Source organism: Poecile atricapillus, chromosome Z (genome assembly GCF_030490865.1).
Source record: "Poecile atricapillus isolate bPoeAtr1 chromosome Z, bPoeAtr1.hap1, whole genome shotgun sequence".
Classification (NCBI taxonomy): Eukaryota; Metazoa; Chordata; class Aves; order Passeriformes; family Paridae; genus Poecile; species Poecile atricapillus.
Window position 1 is genome coordinate 70,663,822 of NC_081289.1, and position 17,644 is coordinate 70,681,465.

At 41.5% G+C, this 17,644-nt stretch overlaps 1 protein-coding gene across 5 annotated transcripts in view; it reads right to left on the bottom strand.

Moving 5' to 3' along the window:
• The window catches only part of CAST (calpastatin), a 52,658-nt gene that overhangs the window by 20,808 nt on the left and 14,206 nt on the right, over positions 1 to 17,644 (bottom strand). For 4 of the 5 annotated variants that reach the window (XM_058826756.1, XM_058826754.1, XM_058826752.1 and 1 more), the window contains exon 4: positions 3,373 to 3,432. In XM_058826756.1, coding sequence (XP_058682739.1) covers positions 3,373 to 3,432 — 60 coding nt within the window. The remainder of the gene's footprint in view (positions 1 to 3,372; positions 3,433 to 17,644) is intronic. The other variant, XM_058826753.1, reaches the window with a different exon arrangement.

Consider the following 17,644-nt stretch of genomic DNA (forward strand, 5'->3'; position numbering starts at 1 on the left):
GAAACTGAAAAATTAAAGAATCGTTATGTGTGTTAAGAAGAGAGAAACCCAGCCTCCTCACCATATTTTTCTTCCTATTTTTTCTTGCTACTTCAGCTACACCATGAGCAACACAAAAAAGAGCCTTTCATCTGCCAAACATTCATTACCATTTTGAATCAGCCAGCTTCCGTTTTTCTGGCTGACCACGTACAGAAATTTGCTAGGTTTGTTTACATTTTGTTACGCAAGTATTCACACCCTCTCACTGAACCACAAACACTTGGCTGGGAAATCCTGAGCACACCTTAACTGCAGATGCCCGGGCATAATCCTGGTAAAGGTCTCAAAGCTCTGAGAGACACACCTCCACACACAAGTGGATAAGTACTGATGGAGAGGGAGAAGCAAAAATTCTCCCAAGTGAGAAAAAGATATTAAAAATAAATATTCGGCTTTAAGAAAAATCATCACTTAAGGTCGCACATTCCCACCCTCTTCCCAGATTCCCTGCTTTGTATTTTGTCTTGATGCCTAAAACCTGATTAAAGCACAGCAACTCTCAGGTTCAGTCATGCTTGACATGCTCCCACTTGTGTGTCCCTATTACATGACTATTTTGTTAACTCAAAGACACACATCCATTTCAGCACCCATACACTAAATAATCCTTTAATGAAGGGGTAATTCGAAATTTTCCTAGTTTTTAAGATAAATTAAGGTTGGGTGTGTTTCTGTAACATCTATAGCCAAGAGTCAATCAGACATGAGGTGTTCTTCAGCAGCAAGATGCAAAAAACGTAACAGAAGTGAAAAGACAAGTACAAATACAGAGTTTGACTTTTTTTTTCTCTGGGACTACTGCCTGCTCAGGATTCTAAGTACCGCGCTGTCAGAGCACAAATTCAGGTTTTTTCTTACCTTATGCCTTTCAGGAGAAGACTAAACACACCTTATTTTTGCAGGCCCATAAAATATATGTACCTGCACTTCTGCCCACACCCAGCAACACCTGTACGGAACAGTGAATACAATTCTCAACCTGCCAAACCAGTTAGGAACAACTGCAAGTCTTCTTTTTTATACTGTAAATATTATTTTACTGAATACTTTATGCACCTTCTGTGTAACATATGTATAATTCACTTCCTTTTGTAACATTCAAAATATGCAGAACTGCCCATACTATAAATTTATGTCTGGGGCTGCTGAAGAATAAATGGACCCCTACGGGCAAGGATTTAATCCAAGATTTGCACACAGAAGCATGCTGAGGCCACAATAAAACATGTGATTATAAACACCTGCTCATACACAGAGACACATCTATTTACATACACTTTCAGCAATTACGAAGTTCAAATCTAATTAAAAAAAAAACTCAACCAAACAAAAACACAGGTAATCAAACCAACAATTTTAGTATGAGACTATCCATTCAGAGGAATTGTTCAGTCATCCTTTAAACAGAGTCAGCTGTGAGCAGCCACAGACTGAAGCCATGGCATCAGCTGATGGCGTGCACTGAATTTCTACGGAGAAAAAAGATGTTCTACTTCCCCTTCAACTGCCTGCTTCCACCTGCACTGTGCCAGGATCTAACAGGATGCGTTTCAGACTGACTGAAAAATGGTCTGGAAATGAAAAATAACACTTTTTCACTGGTTGCCTGGTTCACAGTGCAGTTGCACAAATATGTGCAAGAGGAAGGCAGCAGAAGGGGACGTGTTTGTGGTAGTGGCAGTGGCAGCACCTGCATCTTCCAGAACTGCAAAACCCACAGGGTGTTGGGTCTACACCCTGGTCCTCCAAACTGTCCTCCTAACGCCAGGCTTTGCCCAGAGAATAAGAAATTCCACATTCCTTCCTCTGCCATAGTGAATTCAGGGCTTTCTCAGAGAGGCATAGAGCTGAGGGTTCATTAGAGGCAAAGGATACATACACAGAGAACTGAAGTTTAAGGAGGGGTCCAGAGCATGCTTAAGAGCAGTGGCACACTAGAGAGACTTCAGGAAGGACAAATGAGATGTGGTTATGGCAGGCAGCTGGGAAAGGTCTGTTAACTTGCAAGATCAAATTTAGGACTAGAAATTGAAGTGACTCAGCAACCTTACTTCTTTTCCAAGAAGTCTACTGTCAGAAATGCAAATGATTTATTTAATCCAGCAGGAGAAAGACATTAATAATGCAACAGACATTAAAAGAAAACATTAATTATGTTACACATGCAAATGCAGGCCACTGTTTCAAAGGGATTTATGTTTACCAGTCTTACAGTGCTGAAGCATGCCACTGCTACTCTATTTTTGGGTCATTTACCACATTCTTCTGAGAGTTGCTTTAAATTTCAAGTAGGGAAAGACCATAGCTGTCTGGGTTAGACCATATGGAGAACCACAGCATTAATGAACGTGCCACAAATGAGTTTGCCCACAAACACAACAGGGAGGAGAAACCAGAGGCTGGCAGATGCCTTCATTTGTGAGTAATGACGACGGTGCACAAATGGAAGGTTTGTTTAATTGCCACTCAGCTTTTAGATGTGCGTAGGGAGGAAAGGGTTTTAAAAGGCTGAGAGGAATGTAATGGCTAAGTTAAAATGCAGAGATGGAGATGCAGGCCAGAACGAACAGAGACAAGAGGAAAAGGTTGCTCCTGCAACAGAGTACCTGCAGGGGCCTCTCCCACCCTCACCCCTCCACACACCCCTTCACTGGCATTTACTGCACCAGGTGCAGGCAGCCTGAACCTTTACCACCACACATGTCCCTGCTGGCCTGCTCTGGCAACCACCTTTTGCTGGTCTTGCTGTTACAGTTGTGGAAAATGGAAGAGGTGGGGAAGAACCATTACTCATTTGTTTAAACAACACAAGTAGCTCCTGTTAGGCAACGTGAGGATGATGACTCTCTCCTAACAAGCAAAGGACAGAACTGATGACACAGCCCTGACACTGAGGAAGCCCTAGTCATAAAACAAGACAGAACAAGCGTGAAGGGGAAAGGCAGGGGAGCTGTCAGACAGAGAAACACGGGAGATTAACGAGAAGCAACTGTACATACAGAGAGAGCTGAAGCTCATCCTGGATTTGAGTATGTGAAAAATCATCACCAGGTAAATAACCCTGCAGCTACACTGGGGGGAGCTATACACATGTCACAAAATGTGACAGAGCTAAGAGTAAACATTGCAATTAATTTTCTTTTTATTGCTGTTATAAAACCCTCTAGTTACTTTGAATAGCAACTTTTTAGATTTTTTTGGGGGGGGACAGAGAAAAAAACTACAGATAAGAAATATGGGTAAAGTTACTCAGTGTCAAAGTGTTAAAAAGGAAATTCTATGGCTTCATATGTGTGGCAGGAAAGCATGATTTTCTTCTGAAATTCTTACCCTAGTTTCAGATGGTTTCATAATTTGTGGTTTCGATGCATCCGTGGAAGGAGACTGCTTCTAAGAGAAAAAAACCCAAAACTTCACTTTTATAATAAATACTTTTATTAAGCAAGCATAAAGAATTTGAATTCACTTGTTATCCAGATGAAAATTAAGAGTAAATTATTTCTGACAATTAGAGTTATTACTCCAGATCTTTTGGCTGGCCTGTATTTCTACAATACATACATGTAGAATTCTGACAGTTTGATAATGCCCACAGACCTTCTTTAAACATTATTTTTTCTCCTCTGACATGTACTGACTGCAAATTTTCCATTGAGTACCAAGACAAACTCAAATCCTGCTCTCACACTGAAGCACATATACTTACTCTGCAGGATTCATCCATACTTTTTTAATTTTTCAAACAAAAATTGTGCCTTTGTTTGTTACAGAAAATATTTAATACTAAAGTATCCAACTCAAATATGTTGAGATAAAAAGGAGTAGTTAATCTGTAAGCAACATATGTACCCCACCAGCGTTCCTTTACATCATCCGACCTTTTTGTAACTCCACAAGGGACATGGTCTGTTCTCCTGGCTTCAGGGATGTCAATCCAAAAACACCATGGTGTGTTTCTGTTGTGGCTGTATCAAACTTCAAAGACCAAAATATGCCAGTTGTCTCATCAATACTTTATAAAGAAATAATACTACTCCTCTATTCCTGCTCCTATTCTTAAAGGTGTATTTTGTATTTTTGCATGTGCTCAAAGCTGTATTCTATGATTCTGTGATTTGCTATCTCTGTCACAGTAACACATTCACAGGTCACATTTAAATTTACAGCACAATTTATCCATTTTTTTTACTTTTTCTCTTCCATTTTCTTCACACTGTCTCTGTTTATCATGCTACTTGGAAGTACGAAAACACACAGTTTGAATGAACAGAAGCCATATTACATATGGGTAATACCATATAGGGTATTACCCCAGGGTGGCTTCCTACTTCCACATGGAAAAAAAATTAGTTTCCCTATGTTTTTGCAGCACAAACTTTCTCAGCTGTAAGAGAAAAGCCGTAAAGAATTTAAATGCACCCTATGACGATGACAGCATGGTCTCCCCATTAGCTTAGTAGGTGTCTCACACACCTCAATGAGAGGTCTGACTGTTCTAAATATATATTATAGAGAATCTGCAGCTGTCACACTGCAGAAAAGTAAAGTAATATCTGCTTCCATATACCTACAGATTGACTACTTAGTAGATAGAAGCTTTTGCACAGGTGGAGACACACATAGGAATGTACAGAGCCTCCTGCATTAGGGTGGAAAACAGAAGTTTTTAATAACTTTTTAACCTATTTCCACTATCATCATCAGGTGACCTGCTGGCAACATGGTATTTTTCCTAATTTGGTCTTTAACAGTTTTACCTCTCCTTTTCTTTCTTCTGCAAGAAATTAATCTGAATTCCTTCTGCATGACTAACAAGTAGGTATCTGTTCTACACCTTCATATTAGTCACCATAGTCCCTGTCTGTTTAATAATAAAAACATTTCTCTGAGCCCTTCTCCCTTCCAGCCCTCAGAAAACTCCTACCTTTAAGACTCCCCTGTCTTAAAATGCACTGAAAAATTACTTTTCCCATGTCCCAGCACAGCAGCACCACCACAACCTGCAGGGATGAGGGAAAACCTCCCAAAACCCCAGCTGCTTCTTCCTGCCCTGTCCAGCTGGAGGGCAATGACCAGCAGAAGCAAAAAGGCTAAGAATGGAGGTACTCATGGAGGAAGAAGAGCAGTTTGAAAATAGAAAACAGCTTACTGAGCAGCTGCTGACCAGCAGATGTGGAGGACACCAAGCCATCCTCCCTGGAGACACTCAGGGCTAACTGAGGGGAACAAAGCCCTGAGGAGCCAGAGGAGGAAAGCAGGACAGGTGGGAAGAGCACACTGACCACCATGGAGTGCCTTGCTTCACTTCCCCGCTTCCTACACAAGTTCCACAATAAAGGCCCATGTTTTCCACTCTCTCCCCAAAAAGAGCCACTCTGGGGAAGAAGCAGGATCCTTGTTCTCCCAGTCCATCAGCCAGCAGGATCTGCAGCCAGACTGACAATGCCATGGGGCTGCTGAGCTCCATCCCCTCTGTCTGGTGTGGTCACCGCTGTACCACCTTGTCTCACCTCCAGCCTGGCTCTGGGATCAACCTCTTATCCCATGTTGCTCTGGGGCTCCAGTCCTCAAGACCCTGCTCTGCCGCCAGCTGTGCCCAGATGTTTCTGCCACAGCTCCACAAAGGGACTGCAGAAGGCGTGAAGCAACACAGGGATGCGTGTCAGGTGTGGAGGTAAATATTAAAATGCTGCCTGGCAACCTGGCAACAAAAACCTCCTGACACAGAGCTGCCGTGTGTCTGTGGCACACCCTGCTCACACCCCGGCGTGGTCTGCCCCAACTCCCCCTCGCAGGAAGGCTGGGGTGTCAAACAGTCAGGGCTTAACCAGACCAGAAGGCTGGGCCAGAGGAAGTCAGGAGATGCTGCACAGGGAGAGTGGGGGGTCCTCTGGGCTGTCAGGGGTCACTGGAAGGCAGGGCCAGAGGGGAGAACCAGTGCAATCAGTGCTGGCTCCCCTTTTCCTGCAGCTGCACCCCCACAGGTCCTGCCTGAAACCAGGTGTGGGTTCCGGAGGGTGCAGCGCCAGCCCTTCTGCCCTGTGAGCGAGCTGCAGGAGGGATCCCAGCCTGGGGGATGGCTAACACGCAGTTCTTGTGTGAGCTAGGAGGCCAATCCACAGCACAGCATCCAGGACCACTGACAGCCCGGGAGCTGCTCCCTGCCTAACACCCCCAAGTGTCGATGCTGAATGCAGGAGATCAGGCAGGTAGCACAGTGTCTGTGTGAAACTGAGTCACATAACTTTCTCCCGCTGACCTGAGAAAGTATGACCTGAGAAATCATAAGGAGGAATCCAAGCATTCCATAGGGAAGGAAAACAACTTTTGCAGGTGTTGTTTATCACCTTTTTGTTTACTTGTAAGAAACAGTCAAGGGGTGGTGTTCCTAACTGTCCAATGATGGTGATGTGTCGGTTTGATGACCAACGAAAGTTCTGCCTTTTGGGACCTTCTCAGAAGTGTCTATAAAAGAAGATCTGGAAGAATAAAAAGCACTGTATAATAAAGGCTCTCTTTGCAACTGAGCCTGAGTCATCACTATCGCTGTTCCTAACACAGTGTGACACCCATGACCACCACAGCAGGGACTCGACATACAGGGAAGAGGTTACAGGACATCACTGATTAAGCAAAGACTGATCCCTGCTAATTACCCCACCCTGCCAGCAGAGCTCCTGGGAGACCTACAGCATGGGGTAATTAACAGGGATCAGCCTTTGCACAGGAGCTGACCAAAGGATCTCAGGCGCTTTTGGGTTAGAGGATGGTCCAGGAAGGGCTAATGAACAGACCTGGCATCTAATTTGATAGAATTAAGAGAAGGAATACACTTAGAAACTCATTTGTCAAGTTAGCAGGGGAGTATTCATGCTATGTTTGAAAGAGAACTGTTACAGAAGCCAAGCAGTGGGTTAGCAAAACAAAACAATCAAAAATTGTTTATCTGGTTTCACTATGAATATCACAGAAATCTGCATAAAAATGGGAAGTGTGATGGGAGAAGAAGAAAATAATGGTGGCATCAAAATAAAAGAAATTGAAATAGCTCAGAGAACTGGATGCAGATGCCCTCTGGAAAAATAAAACAACAGGCAAAGATATCCATGAGTGCTCTCAGTTTCACAGAACTAAAAATCACTGAAACTACCCCAAGTGTAGCAGGAGTTAACATCAACTAAAATTATAAATTCTGTAAATTCATGAAGATTTGTCAGGCTGAGGAAGGTCATTGCCCAGCCTCAAAAGAAGCACAACGGAGACCTTCAAAACCAGAAGAGATGCTGCAAACACTGATCAAGCAACCCATACAGAAATGCTGAGATGACAACAAGAGGACAAATAAAAATCAACAAGAATAAAGCAACAAACACCCAGAGGAGGACACACTGTCACTGCAACTTTTCACTGTACCTGAGATGACATTTACTCAAATATGAGTAAAATATGAATGGGGAAATTGGTCTGTAACACTGGGTTACAATCTTGCTTTCAGACAGCTGAATAAAACAGAGCTCCTGATCTCTGACACTGGAGGTAGGTTGAAGGCACAAACACAAAACCCCAAAACACCACCAAACCCTTCTAGACAGGCAGCAATACTGACAAAAACATGCAAAGGCCATAATGTCACAGACTGATATTCTCCTACCAATAACAAACAAGGGAAGAGGAATCTGGGGAAAAGTAATCTGTTGCTGTGACAATGTAAATATAAATGCAAAATATAACTCCAACCTCCTTGGCTTTAGCTTCTCTAGGTCAACAGCTAGCACAATTTTCACCATCACAATGCAGCAGAGAAAAATATTGGAAGATATGAGGAGAGGTTTAGGGGGAAAAAATTAAGGAAAAGTATGTATGAGGGACTTAGTGGCAGTAAAAGGCAAGTCAGGATCTGATGCTTTGTACTCTGGTCAGGCCCCCAAGGAAATGGGAAACAAAGAAGAAAGTGACTTAGCCTTTAATAAAGAATCGTCCAGGTCTGTGCTCAAAGATCTTCCTTCTGTAGAGAAGAGTCACTCTGAGGCAAAGGCTACCTGGACAAATCAGGCACCTCCAGCTCTAGCAGCCTTCGGGGGGGAGCTTGTATAAACATTTTTAGAGTAATGTAGCTGAACTTCAGTCTGGAACAGAGGACTGAAGAGCTACCCAAGTTCTCTTGGGGGTTAACACCCCTTTGGTGTGAGCTGGGACAGCTTCTCAGGCTTAGAGCTCACAACACCTATGATTTTATAATTGCTAACTCACAGGGTGTGTAATGCAAGGGGAAACCTAATCTACCTGACGAGTGGCTGCTTGTTTCCATGAATGGCCCTGATACTGAGCTTTAATTAATGGCACTTGTAAGATGTGGGCAGCAAAAGCTCTACAGAGAACCATTGTGGAAAATAGTGGGTTATTTAGCTGAAGTGTGAAATACCACTTGAGCTGTTAAGAGGTTAAACCTCTCACTTGCTTTGGTGGTGTGTGGCAAGGGCTGTGCAGCCCTCCTATCCCTGGACACACACACACAGGAGGCATAAGGTGGGATAGGAATAGCAGCAAGTGTGTGCACATGTACAAATAAATACATAAATCTATAAACATATATATTTAAAGCTACACAGCATCTCAAACATGCTTAAAACAGGAAAAAAAAAGGTTCAGCATTAACTCTTTATATATCTTTTATTGTTATAGTATGTAAAATAGCTGAGCTAAAAAATTACAACTTTGAGTGCTCCTGTGGCATCTTCCACCCCAAGTAATTTTGGAAATATCCTACTACTTTGCACCTGCTGCTCTTATATGCAGTTCTGCTATTATATATCTAAAAGAAGCAACAGCTTTTTAAGAGAAAGCTAAAAATACCCACAACAACCAAGCAAATATTCTTCTTAAGATTTCAAGTTCTCAGTTAATTTTGTGGAGTCTTAATGTTAAGAACTCAATGAAATGGAAGAGCAGGATGCAGGTTTCTAGTTAGTACCCATGTATTACTCAGACACTGGTGTATTTGTGCTGTCCTGTTGTGACGGGTTTCTTTGTAGAAGCGATGAGAACCATTTCCAAATGATTTTTTCTGCAATTTCTGATGGCTGACTTCGCCCATGTGTAAGTCCCCTTTCATTTATAAAGCCCACTGTCACTACTGAAACCCACCAACACCACGTTATAAACAAAGTCTTCTGGCCAGCCACTGAGGGTAGATGAGGAAAAAAAAAATCCTTGGAGGACAGTTCCAGTTATTTTATGTAGCTCTGCTCTAAAACTCTTTGCCAAAGTTGTTATTTTGTTGTTTTTATTGTTGTTGTTATTTTGGCTGTTTTTAAAATTCATTGTAGTTATGGTAGTTACTTACTGTAGATATTTACTGTAGTTAAATTCATCAATATACCTGGTATTAAATACCTGTCTTTGAAAAAAAAAAACAAAAAACAACAAAAACAAACCAACAAGAAGAAAACCTGTCTCTAGAGATGCTTCCTTGTGCTTTCAGCATTCAATAACTCAGATGGTGTGAATATAACTGAAAAATATGTACAGTCTATTACTATCATTATAATTCAAATTTCTGCAACTACTATTGTGGAAAAGAATAACCCTAAAATTTCATTATTCTGCCGTTTTCTCACCACACAGAACAAGCATTTGCAGCAATTATTAACCTATACCCAGAAGCAAGATCAACCACCATTTAGAGATGGTAAAAGACAGAGGAAACACAGTCGATTCCTCATGAAAAAAAAAAGACAATATTTTCAAGAGCTGGTTTAAACCAGGAGACTGAGTTGCTGATTAGCTAGTAAAGGCCCTTTTACAGCCTCAGGTGCTGCTGAATTTATTGATGGTAATGGAATATTGAGCCAGACAACTTCCATTACACAGACTCAGTGGCTTCTTCTACTTTGAACATTAGAATATAATTTCTGCCATCCTGGCACAGAGATGAAACTCTTCAATACTTCACTATGGAATTTTATGCATCAGCTAAATCTGGTTAAGCACATTACTCATGCAACAGGTTTTTAAGCAGTGTTTTTAGATACAACCTACTTGCATTTGAATTTGGTTACACTAAATGAAATGTTATCGAGCAAATCAGTAAGATCAGTATTATATTTACCACAGTGTAGAATAAGGCTTCACACCTCCTAGAAACTGCCAAACCACCTTTAGGTGAGATGTCTGTTTTGAGATGTCTGCTTTAAGATATCTGGATTGCAGAATTGTCATTCAAGTCCAAAGCTTAATACTGGCATGTCTGTTTTTCTTTATTTTAGCAACTGTTAAAAACTCTGAACCAGCTTTATGCTGGAACAAAACGCAACTGAAACCAGTGAATGACAATTGACTTTAAGTATTGTTTGTACTATTTGACTCTGCCTTTAGCTTCCAACACCTCAGTTTATGCTCTATTATATGCAGGAAGTTAGGATTGTCAAAAAATTTATAAGTATACTACAGCTGATGGCAAGAAGCACTGTGCCTGTTTGCTCTTTTGGAAGCAGAGGGAAAGTTTGCTAGTTGATTAAAGGTCATGCATAGTAACTATACAGCAAGAACTTTATATACTCACAGTTCAATTTGTGGCCATTAGGAATTACTTAGACTCCAGCATGCAGCTTGGCTTACTGCTTTAAAGGCTTTACTATATACAAAGGCAATTTCTATTTAATGTCTTTCCATGATATTGGAAGTCATCTGGAAACAAAGTCAGTATATTCCAAGCAGGGAAACAGACTTCATCCACCTGCCTTCACATTCAGAGTGTCTGCAAACAGACCACTTCAGCATCTCAGGCTCCACAATCCTTGTTTCTTTTAAATTAATCAACAATCAGCTTAAAACTCCCCATTTTTATTTCTCCTTAAAGCACATGCTTCAATTACCTCCTCCTGGAAACTTCCTGTTTCTGTGACAATAAATTCTACAAGCGGCACACACTGAAATTTTGCTTTCATTCAGTCATATTCAGATATTAGAAGCAGTGCCCCAGCCCTGTCAAGCCTCTTCTCAGGTTCCCACTCTGCACAAGAGAGGATTACAGTAATGTATGATCCCGTCACTGCAGATGAGCTCTCCTGTTTTTGTGGGCAGCTCAAAAACCCTCTTTTCAGTTTTGCCTCATGTGAGCATTCAGCTGCAACTTCTCCAGCTTTTTTTTCAAACACAAGAACATTCCACAGTTATCTGCAGCAGCAAACTGCAGGCTGACAAACAAACAGCAGGAAAACAGGAGATTAGGTGCCAGCCACATGCCATGCTGCGCTGCTGAGCTCAGCTAGGATTTGTGTCACTTGCTCTGCAGTGTCACACAACACTCTGCTCTGCAGAGCTGGGATGCAAAGGGGAATTACAAACAGAACCAGGGAGTCACAAACAGAACCAGTGCTTTCCAAAGGAGGGTTGAAAAAGACACTAAAGTTACGTAAAAGACAACTTCATCTTGAGGCTAAAGGTCTCTGAGGTTATGAACTCGACTTCTACTGAAACAATCAAGCCAGGCAATACCCAATGCGAGAGCAGCACTCACAACAGGAAATTTGTTTTTCACTCCCAGAATGCAGAGAAAATGGAAAGAAAAACTTACTTATGAATAGCTGTATGGACTGACACACGGCTACCAAGATGAATGGAGAACACAGGAGAATAAACAAAAACCACTGAGTCAAGGAATCTTAATAGAACTTGGCTGTTAAAATATCATCTAAGGGCAACACTGCATAAGCAAGGGTGGTGGCAGTGTGTTGTTGGGTTTTGTTCTTCAATCCTTTTAGAAAATTTCAACATTGTTTTATTATTCCCACTTAAAAAGAGGCAGAATTTGGGGGCACTTCTTGCTTCAGCATTGCCTTCAACTCAAAATATCTTCAGAAGGGTCTTCAGCATGCTCTGGAGGAATAACTATATGGTTCAGTTAAAAAATATGGAATCTCCACTTTGGTGAGGTTTTATCCTGCCTCACAGCAGTCTTTCCTCCTGGGGATCAAAAATGTTAGTTTTCCAGTTGGTTCCAGCACTTGTGCTGAGCATGACATAAAAGCAGGCACTGACTTCTCCCATAAAACCAGCATGGTTTCTGAGCCTTAAGGAGCTCCCAGAGAGTGCTGACACCCTCCCTGTCTCCCTGCCAGGTTCTCTCTTTGGCAGAAGAGACTCTGGAGAAAGCCCCAAGGTGCTAAAGGAGCACAAGCATCCTCCTCTCAGGGAAACAAAGTGTAGAAATGGTGACAGTGGAGAGGCTGGAGACCAAGTTAGTAAAAAAAACAGTTCCTTTGCTTTCTGGAGATAGAGGTTCCTTTTCTACCCCCACTCCCACTCCTCTGAGCCACTAGGGCAGCATAGCCTTGCCCAGAATTCAAACTAGGAGTGCCTCCCTAATGTGAAAAGCTCTGCAACCAGAGCCATGAGGAAAAACTGGTCATGGAGCTCATTTCTGCAGCTCCAAGATCAGAAACAGAATTTTCTGCAAGCTCTACATACCCTATGTATCTAACCACTCAAACAAAACCAAAAAAACCCAAAATCTAAAAATAAACAAAACCCCACACCAAAAAAGCACTGTGTCATATAAAAGACCAAGCATAACAAATGTCAGTCTAGAAAGGAGAGTGTCCAATGCAGAAGAATATATTATAAATTGTTTTATATAAATCTAAAAAAAAAACAACATTGAGGTAACTACTTACCAAAAAAATTTTGAAAAATCAAGAACTCAGCAGAGATGTCTGCAATGTTTAAAAATTCTGGGCCATTTCATGCACTACTTTAACCTTCTCCAAAGAAGAGATAATATTACCAACAATAATCAAACAGTGGCATAACTTAAGCAATGCCTACCTACCTAATTTTCACTACTGCAGAAACAATACAATTTATTGAAAAGCATTATTTTTTTTCCAGATAATATATTTTTAAGTGCAGTAAACTATTGATACCTGAGCACAGTTCAAACAAGAAGTTGCTCTTGCAGATCACCACACCCTGACTGTGCAATACAGGCAGACAGGCTCTGCATTAGTGTGCCAAAAAAATCACACAGGTCTTGGAAGTGAGAACAGCGTGGGCTGTGAGCAAGGAAAAAACACCAACCCCGCCCCAAAACAAAAATATAAATACAGATCAACTTAGACACCACTTTTAAAGCTTGCTTTTCCTTGTCCCTCTCTTCTCCAAACTGCTGTGTCACATGGTGTCTGAAAAGGCCGTTTCCAGTATATTAAAATAAATCCAAAAGCTTATTAACTACACACTGCTTTGGAATGCCTCAAGCCTGTTGACAACCATGCCAGAAAGCCCCGGAGCTGGCAGCTTGTTTTATCGCAGCCCACGAAACTCCCAGAAGAGGGAGAGAAAGGTGAGAAAACAAAACAAAACAAAACCGAATCAAAAAAATACCGAAAAAAAAAATAAAAGGAACAACAGCATGAACACCAAGAAGCCTCACGCAGGGGCAGCAGGAAAGCGAGGCAGGAACAGCTAACTCACTTGGTAGACGTGTGGCTCGTGTCTCCTGCAGCTGGGACACGGCTGGGACACAGCTGCTCCTCGCCCTGGCGCTGTGGCTTCCGGGAGCTGCTGGCCAAGCCAAGCCCTTGTCAAGCAGGAGTGCTGAGCCACACAGTCCCCACCCAGCAGCACGGGGAGGGCACCAGAACAGCAGGTCTGGGCTCCCACACTGAGCCACTGTAATAAATGGAATGGATTCGTGATAACTGCATTGTAACTATTCGGAAAGTTACTGTTAGAAGCAATAAAGGGAATTAGTGTTACAAGGCAGATGCACCCCTTTACAGATGTCATGTGTTAATATTGAAGTACAGGATGTAGTTTTGAGAGAAGTGATGTCCCAAGACAAAATCGACCTTGAGATGGACAAAGTTTGAACGACTTTAGGCATAAGGCCTGAAAATTATGAAATGTAAGATTAATTAGTGGAACACGATGCTTTTTTACATAACACAATGCTTATTACGCACTCACAACCTGTAAGGCTGTACAGAGGACAGCGAGGATGAGTGTAAGCCTTCATCAAAAGATCACCAAAAGAAGACTGAAGACCCCCTACCAACAAGTGAGGCATGCACCATGAAGAAAAGTGACATAAAGTCAGAAAAATCAGAAATAGGAGGAAACTTACAGGAAACATTAATTAATATGTATAAGCATGCAGTATATAAGTTTAGTTTGAATTGTTTTGTTTTGTATGTGAGGTGGGGTGAGAAGCCCTCTCCATACCCTGGTCGGTTTTGCTTATGCTTTAATCACACTTAATTACTGGCAAATTATATATATAAATGGTATTTTTTTTAATAAATTGTATTCTTTTACTAAATTGTATTCTTTTATACCAAATTACTATACAATTTACTAAACTGGATTCATTTTTAATTAAACTTCTGTTAACTCAAGGGACCCAGTTGTCTAAATTCCAACTTCATTTGTAACAGCCACAAAGAGCAAAACCCCTCCTGCTCCTTCTGGGGTCACTTCTGGAGCTGGACCAGGGTGCCCCAGCAGGGACAGGTGTCAGTGACAGCCACGCAGCAAAAGCAAGGGGTGAGGCTAAATTCAGCCTCCAAACAGCAGTACTTGCCTTCCACCTTTTGACTTCTCAGCAGCAGTGCTGAGGGAAGAAACCTGCTCATTTCCCCTCAGCAGAGTAATAGCCCTATTACAAGTTCACAGTCTCTAAATTTGGACTGATTACTGAGACTCCCTGAGCACATGGATGTTACTAATTGAAAGCAATTGAGGTGGTTTAGGCCACTTAAGGCCTAAACTTGACTGATGAGGGCCATTTTTAAGCATAACAAATCCAAATAATCTGTATTAGTTTAGAAATTAATAGGTGCTTCTTTAAATACTAATAGTGAGCTGGTCTTGAATTTCTTTTTGTCATATAATCAAAATTTTAATACCTACAGTAGTATGGGAGAGTTTGGGTTTTTTTTTTTTTTAGAAAAAAGGCCCTTGAGCCACTAACAAAATCTTCAGCCACTTTTTCGTAATAGTCTCTGTATTGTCTTTTATCTTGAGCGAATAATAAGAAATAAGTTAGCCCTGGAAGGGAATTAGAAAGGGATAAACATCTGCAGACTGATGAAGAAAACATCCCATTTCTGAGTGAAGTACAAAAATTTTTTTTTGTGGAAGGATTGTGCTATTTTGGCTACTGCACAGCTCTACAAGTTGCAAATCCTGTATCTTTACTAAGACAGCTCTTCCACGCACGAGGAATAGCTTCTGTACTCCCACAGCTTCCAATTTTTAATATTTAAGTCTATTTTTAGCACGCCTGTGACACCAAAAAAGCAAGCAGTGTTCCCCACAAAGCCACAGCCCTCCTGATTTTCACGTGCTGCCAACAGCTCTGAGGACAACTTCCAGGAAAAGCCCTATGATTTGTCCCAGTCCTGCTGCAGAACACCAAAAAATTGTCAATCTGTGTCATGACACACACCTACCCCAGAGAGAACATGGAAAAGAAGTCCTCAGGTAACCTGAACTGTTATTTTTCTGAATAATCTCAAATTTTAGAGATAGCCTTTCCAACCTTCACAATATGACTGGGAACATAAGAATAAATTTACGGATTTCTGTGGACATTCCCAAACAATCCTGTGACTTCAGATGCCTTCTACTCAAAAATTCTTTCCTTCACAATAAGGTGCCTCTGCAAAGCTCACAAAATAAAAATTTGGTTATAGTTAACAAGGTGTGTTGCAGAAAAAAAACACTGACAGTAGGTGCCACTTTGGATGATCAACTAGATAAACTTGCCTGCTGCAAAAATAGTAGGGATTTCACTCAAAGGTACTTAGCAATTCCTGATCTTTTTCCTTGTTTTGTTAGTTGCATGAGAAAGCAGAGAGAATTCCCCTTTAAAACAGTGTTAATTTGGGTGTCAGCTTAAATTTTAAATTTTTTTGAATGATAAAGGTCAAGAAGCTTCTTCTAAAAATCAGAAATAAAAATATTTTCCACCACTGTTGTTGAGCTCTCCCAGCACTGCTTCAATAGTCCATGAAAGTAATACTGATAAACATTCTCACTTCTCTAAGCCATAGCAGCCAGCCAGAAAAAGAAAATAATTACTTATTAGGAGCAATGCAAAAAATCTGCCACTAATTTGCTGCTATAAAAAGCAGCAAAACTTCATCTGTTATCAACAGAAATACCATATAAGAACACAAAGATCCAGAAAAGGTGGCTGGATCCAGCTGCGTTCAAGTATTAGTGCCTTCTATAAATAGAAATGATTGAACACTGAGGTGGAAATTGGCTTTCTTGATGGCTGTGGAACTGGCAAAATAGTCATTAAAGGCTGTAGAAGGAAACACAGCAGCACTGGCAGGAGACCTTCTGCAGAGGAAGGAGGTTAGCTCAGCTTTTCCTCCCCACTGCTGCCTGCTAATCCTGGCAGCCACGACCTGGTTTGTGCACCTTGGCAGTCACTGTGTATGTGGAAGAGGCTGCTCTTAGGCAACCCAGTAAACATTCCTGATGATGACAGACTTACCTGAACCTCCCTTTTCACTCCATTTACCTGGCAAGCCAGGTGCTCACTGAAAACCTCCCTGGTACAAACCAACAGTCGAACCATACTCACTCCCCCATCAAAGAGGAAAGAAAGGTTTGTCACAGAAACAAAGGAGCCAGAACACCTGCTTCTCTAAGCCTCTCTAAATCATTCATTTTAGATTTGAGTCACACAAGAACTGGGCACATCCAGGTTGCTGACTGAGCCTCCTGAGTGCTCCTAGTGTGGAGGAGGAGGCAAGAGAGGCTGCACTTCTAGCGTTTAGGCTGCCAATTAACACCCCTGTAAGAACACACAGAGCAAAGGGGTGAGTAAATACTGGCTGCAATTCCAGGAACTCAAGAGTGACACAACAGAGAGCGGAAGTAAAATGAAGGCACAGAGAACTGCATTTCTCAGGGACAGTGCAACAAAAACAAAGCCAGCTGAGCGCTCTCCCTTGGACAATCAGACTGCCCACATGCTCGGGCACGACACAATGACAATCCTTCACCACACGCAAGCTCCTGCATCTGAAAGCCAGAAACCCCAGAAGAAACAAGCCATCAGTTATTATTACTTACTAGCTGAAGGAGAAATTACTCAGGCCTGACGTGGAGGAAACAAACCCCATCTTGGCTCTTCAGTTTAAATAATTTCACCATAAGGTAGGAAGAGGTTCAAGAAGTAAGAAGTTTGAGCTGGAGCAACTTAACTATCCCACCTCCCTTGCCTCTGGTAAGGACTGTGAAATTTATCTAGGATAAGTGATGACAAGTAAGTACTACTGAACAACAGAATTATTAAAGCTGCATCAGGGAGAAATACATAATAGAAGAAACAGTAATCCCAAACTGTCCAAAAACTGGTGGAGTATTTCTGATTGCCCTGAAAGATTTGATCTGATTTTGCAGGAAAACAGAAAGGGCTGTCTTGCCTTTTCAAGAAATACTTACCTTCCTGCAAAATTCCTGTTTTAAAAAAAAATACAAAACTGCAAAATATTTATTTTCAATAGATATTTTTAGAGACAAAATTAAAGGCAGTAAAGAAAACAGGCAGACAAATGGCTTGAAAAAAGGGCGTCTGTGGCAG